The sequence below is a fragment of the Puntigrus tetrazona genome, unplaced genomic scaffold (genome assembly GCF_018831695.1).
Source record: "Puntigrus tetrazona isolate hp1 unplaced genomic scaffold, ASM1883169v1 S000000401, whole genome shotgun sequence".
Classification (NCBI taxonomy): domain Eukaryota; kingdom Metazoa; phylum Chordata; class Actinopteri; order Cypriniformes; family Cyprinidae; genus Puntigrus; species Puntigrus tetrazona.
In genome coordinates this window covers 297,501-302,500 of record NW_025048054.1, presented here as the reverse complement: position 1 = coordinate 302,500, position 5,000 = coordinate 297,501, and the positions used below count along the sequence as shown (strand labels likewise).

General features: G+C 32.3%; 1 protein-coding gene across 1 annotated transcript in view; it reads left to right on the top strand.

Moving 5' to 3' along the window:
- The window catches only part of sgsm1b (small G protein signaling modulator 1b), a 26,775-nt gene that overhangs the window by 5,734 nt on the left and 16,041 nt on the right, over positions 1-5,000 (top strand). Inside the window, exons 5-10 of the mRNA XM_043231759.1 lie at positions 465-623; positions 909-976; positions 2,197-2,339; positions 4,101-4,232; positions 4,314-4,438; positions 4,509-4,576. Of these exons, the coding sequence (XP_043087694.1) occupies positions 465-623; positions 909-976; positions 2,197-2,339; positions 4,101-4,232; positions 4,314-4,438; positions 4,509-4,576 (695 nt within the window). The remainder of the gene's footprint in view (positions 1-464; positions 624-908; positions 977-2,196; positions 2,340-4,100; positions 4,233-4,313; positions 4,439-4,508; positions 4,577-5,000) is intronic.

Sequence of the window (5,000 nt, the reverse complement as noted above, 5' to 3'; positions counted from 1 at the left end):
TTATTATTATATTATTATTATTATTATTATTAGTATAAGCATTGTAAAGGAATTATATCTTAATCAGTTACTTAATTTTTATTAAATTAAGAATACTACAAATAATAGCATTATATTTAGTGCTATATAAATGAAACGTAATGACAATAGTAATAATACTCATTTTAACAGTAATGAATAAATTTGATAAGTATTACTTTTTATTAAATTCAAAATATAATTACACACATATAATTTCATTAATGTTTAGTATTATTATTTTATGAATTGTCAGTAAGTTTATTTACATTTACGTTCTTATTATGAACAATAATACAAATATTATTATTCATTAAAAATTAATTAATTAATTAGTAATTAGTAACATTTCTGCTGGTTTAATATGAGTATCGGTTCTCCAAAGTAAATCAGTTATTTAGATTTTGACGAAATCGCTGTGATTTTTCTTTTTCCCGTTTTCTCAGCACAAGACAAAGCCAGGGTCAGATGAGTCAAGAGAGCGTCCGGAAGCAGCCCCGGCCTCCAAACCTGTCTCCTCTGGCCATCAAGCACCTGTGGATCCGCGCGGCGCTCACAGAGAAGCTGCTCGACAAAATCGTCCTGTATTTGGTGGAGAACAGCAGGTGAGAAATTCATATTTATCGCAGGACATCCTTTCTGACAGAATGCATGCATGGAACGGAAAACTAGCTCGCTGTGTTAATGCTTAAGATGCGCTTTGTATTTAGCGGCGTTCAGCTCACGAATAAAAACTATTACTTTTATGCTTAGTCAGTTTTGTTGTACGTATTGCAGATCAGAGGCCTCCGGGTTACACTTACAGTAATAGAATACGTTCAAACTAGGCTGTAGTGCGTTTCATCTGAATGAATTACAACATAACTGAGCTGTTTTTATTCATATTTCAGCAAGTTTTACGAAAGGGAAGCTCTTCTGAGAGACCCAGTCGACGGCCCGATCCTCGCATCATTGCTTGGTATCAGTTTTCAAACATTCGTGTTATGCAATTTATTAAAAAACCACGAAGACTATGTGTACGCTACCATTCGTAGGTTTGGGATTTTTATTAAATGTCTCATTTTATGCAGCACAAATTGTGAAATATTATTGCAATTTAAAAAAGCCCTTTCCTGTGTGAATATCTGTTACACTAATTTATTTCTAGGATCAAAACTGTATTTTCAGCATCATTACTCCAGTCTTCAGCGTCACACGATCCTTCAGAAATCGCAATAGTATACCGATTTAAAGAAACATTATCAATCTGGAAAACAATTATGCTGCACAATATTTTTATGGAAACAGTCATACATACAATTTTTGATCAATGTAACATATTCTTGATGAATGAAATTATTAATTTATGTCATAAAAAAACAAAGTGCCGACCCCAAGCTTTTGAATTAGTAGTAAATCTAATCAAATATAATACTGTATAAAATATATACTGCTATATATAATATAGTAATAATGAATTTTATTTTTTTAGTGCTGTCAAACGATTTAATTAATTGCATAAAAAAATAAAGTTTTTGTTTCCATACTATATATGTGTGTGTAGTATATTTTTATGATCCATAAATAAATACACATACATACAGTATATATATATATTTTTTTTTAAAATTACATATATATACACATATATACTTTATATAAAAACTTTAGATATTTTTCTTAAATATATACATGTGTGTGTTATATATATATATATATATATATATATATATATATATATATATATAAATATATATATATATATAATGTAAACAAAAATATTTATTTTGGATGCAATTAATCGCAATAATTTTTCCGAATACTGTATTTAGTGCTGTCAAACGATTTATCGCAATTAATTGCATTCAAAAGAATTACAGTATACAGTATATATTTACTGTATATATTTAAAAAAAAATTACACACACACACACAAAACACACACACACATATATATATATATATATATATATATATATATATATATATATATATATATATATATATATATATATATATATATACATATATATTTATATAAATATATATATATATATATATACATATATATATATATATATATATATATACACACACACACATATATACATATATATATATATATATATATATATATATATATTGTGTAAACAAAAACATTTATTTTGGATGCAATTAATCGCAATGTGTTTCTTTCAGTCGGCCCCTGTGCTTTGGAGTACACAAAAGCGAAGACGGCCAATCATTTCTGGACGGATCCGTCGGCTGACGAACTGGTGCAGAGACACCGCATTCACAGCGGACACTGCCGGCAGGATTCACCCACCAAGCGCCCGGCTCTCGTAAGACGCACTACACGTACAGCCATGACATTTTTAAGGCTCCTAATATTGTTTTGGGAGTCTCCTATAAAAACGATTCTCAAACGATTCGTTCAAAGCGCTTCTGTCTCTCTAAAGCCCTCCTTTCAGTAAGCCTACTCTGCTCTGATTGGTCAGATGGCCCAGTCTGTTGTGATTGGTCTACAGCGTATAGCAGTCATCAGAAACGATTGGCCCATTGCATAAAGTTCAATAAACAAGAAGTTAATATTAAGAGACCTTTTCCCATATTTCAGCATCCAAAATCATTCCAAACAGCACTGTTTTGTGTCTCTGAGAAACATGACAGTATTTCGTTCCTGAATGAATCAACTAAAGTTTAAATGCTTTTTTTTTCGAAATGACTCAACGATTTATGCTAAATATATGGATTTATGCTTTTCTAATTTGGTTAAACGCATTCACGTCCTGCATTAAACGGCTTGTAAATATATCCGGCTCTGCGTTAATTAGAAACATGACAGTATTTCGTTCCTGAATGAATCAACTAAAGTTTAAATGCTTTGGATCGTTTTGAAATGACTCAACGATTTACGCTAAATATATGGATTTATGCTTTTGTAATTTGGTTAAACGCATTCACGTCCTGCATTAAACAGCTCGTAAATATATCCGGCTCTGTGTTAATTAAAATTTTGCCAATACTGATATAATTTGCTTGCTAACAGTCCACATATTCTTGTTCTAATTCACTGATTAACTGTAAGAATTTGATTCAAGAGATAAAATGTCTTTATTAAGGTAAAAATTGCAATAAAATTGACCAAAAGATCTGTTTAGACTTAAAATATACATTGCTATCACCATCACACAGATTACGAAGAATAGGAAAAACGTTCAATCAGCCATTCATGATAGTTCTTAAAGGAACACGCCCCTTTTTTGTTTGTTTGTTTTGAAAATAGGCTCATTTTTGAGTTAAAAAGTTGAGTTTTGCCGTTTTGCTCATTTGAGTTGAGGGTTTTTATAGCATAGCTTTAGCATAGATCATTGACATCTGATTAGACTGTTAGAGTTTCCTGGGCCGACCACCAAAAACAGTTTCAAAACAAGTTTGAATATTTTAGCTGATTTCAGCTCTAGATCTTTTGTTATCTGATTCAAGACTCGACTAGCATGAAAAAGCACCTCAGCATGGTGCAGTGATGTTATCAATACTGAACAGAATGAGCGGTCTCAGAGGCGTGCGGATCCATGCAGGCTTTTTTCAAACTGGTGACAGGGCTAACAGATATATAGGAGGCGAGGTTACAACGAAATACAGAGACAATAAGGTCGGAAGATGAAAACAGAGAACAGACAGGCGCAGTGAGAAACTATCAATACTATCTAACTATGAGACAGGCAAATGCAACCTGCAGCAAATTGCTGCAGTCTTTATATTAGGAAGATAAGGAGTCGATGGAATGAAAGTATAGTTCCTAATCATATCGGCTTAGAAAAGTCACAGCTTTTCATTTTCCGTCTACAATTAGTCTATGATGTAACTACAGAAGAGTTGAGTTTTAAATTGGAAAAATATCAAAACTGTCGGTGCTAACGGTCTAATCGAATTCAATGATCTATGCTAAGCTATGCTAAAAGTGCCGGAAATAGGGTTCAAAAAAAGGTGAAACTCAACTAGGGGAGTTGGAAAATGAGCTTATTTTAAAAATAGTGTAGTGTTCCTTTAAGATGCCGGCGCAATGTCATCTGTTTACGGTTACGGTTATGGTTTTGTAGATCCAGAAGAGGCAGTCGAGCGGCAGTATGGACGACCGGCCGTCTCTGTGGGCGAGGGATTACGTCGAATCTCTTCATCAAAACTCCAGAGCCACGCTGCTCTTCGGGAAGAACAACGTCCTGGTGCAGCCGGTAAAGCTCTCGCCGTGTGTGACGATGCTGTGGCGCTTTAACTAACGCGATGATGCCGATAAATCTCGTGCGGTCTTTCAGACAGACGACATGGAAGCGATCCCAGGATACCTGTCTCTTCACCAGACGGCCGATCTGATGACTCTGAAGTGGACGCCGAACCAGCTGATGAACGGAAACATGGGGGAGCTTGATTATGAGAAAAGGTGAGGTGCTTTACGACTGCGACGTCTGCTTTGTGGGAACCACTTTAAATCAAATCTGATTTCTCCACAGTGTATACTGGGATTATGCCATGACCATTCGTCTGGAGGAGATCGTCTATTTGCATTGCCATCAGCAAGGTGAATATTAAAAAAACATCTCATAAATAAAAGTTAAAAAAAAAAAAAAGTTGGTCCTAACTAAAAATAAGTAAAAATGGCCATTTAGTTTTGCAGGATAGAACATCAACTATATTGTTATTTTAGTTTTATTGAGATATTTCTAATACAAAATTTTTATAATCTTTATTATTTTGTTTTTTTAGAAATTTACATTTTTTTAGTAATTTTGTTTTGTGCAGAAGAAGATTAGTCCTAGGAACAAGCAAAAATAAATAAATAAATAAATTATATATATATATATATATATATATATATATATATATATATATATATATATATATACATACATCTTGAGATTAAAGTAACAAAATTTGAAGAAAAAATATTTTAAAATATTTTAAAAAATATTTTAATATCTAATATTTTTATTAATATTTATTTT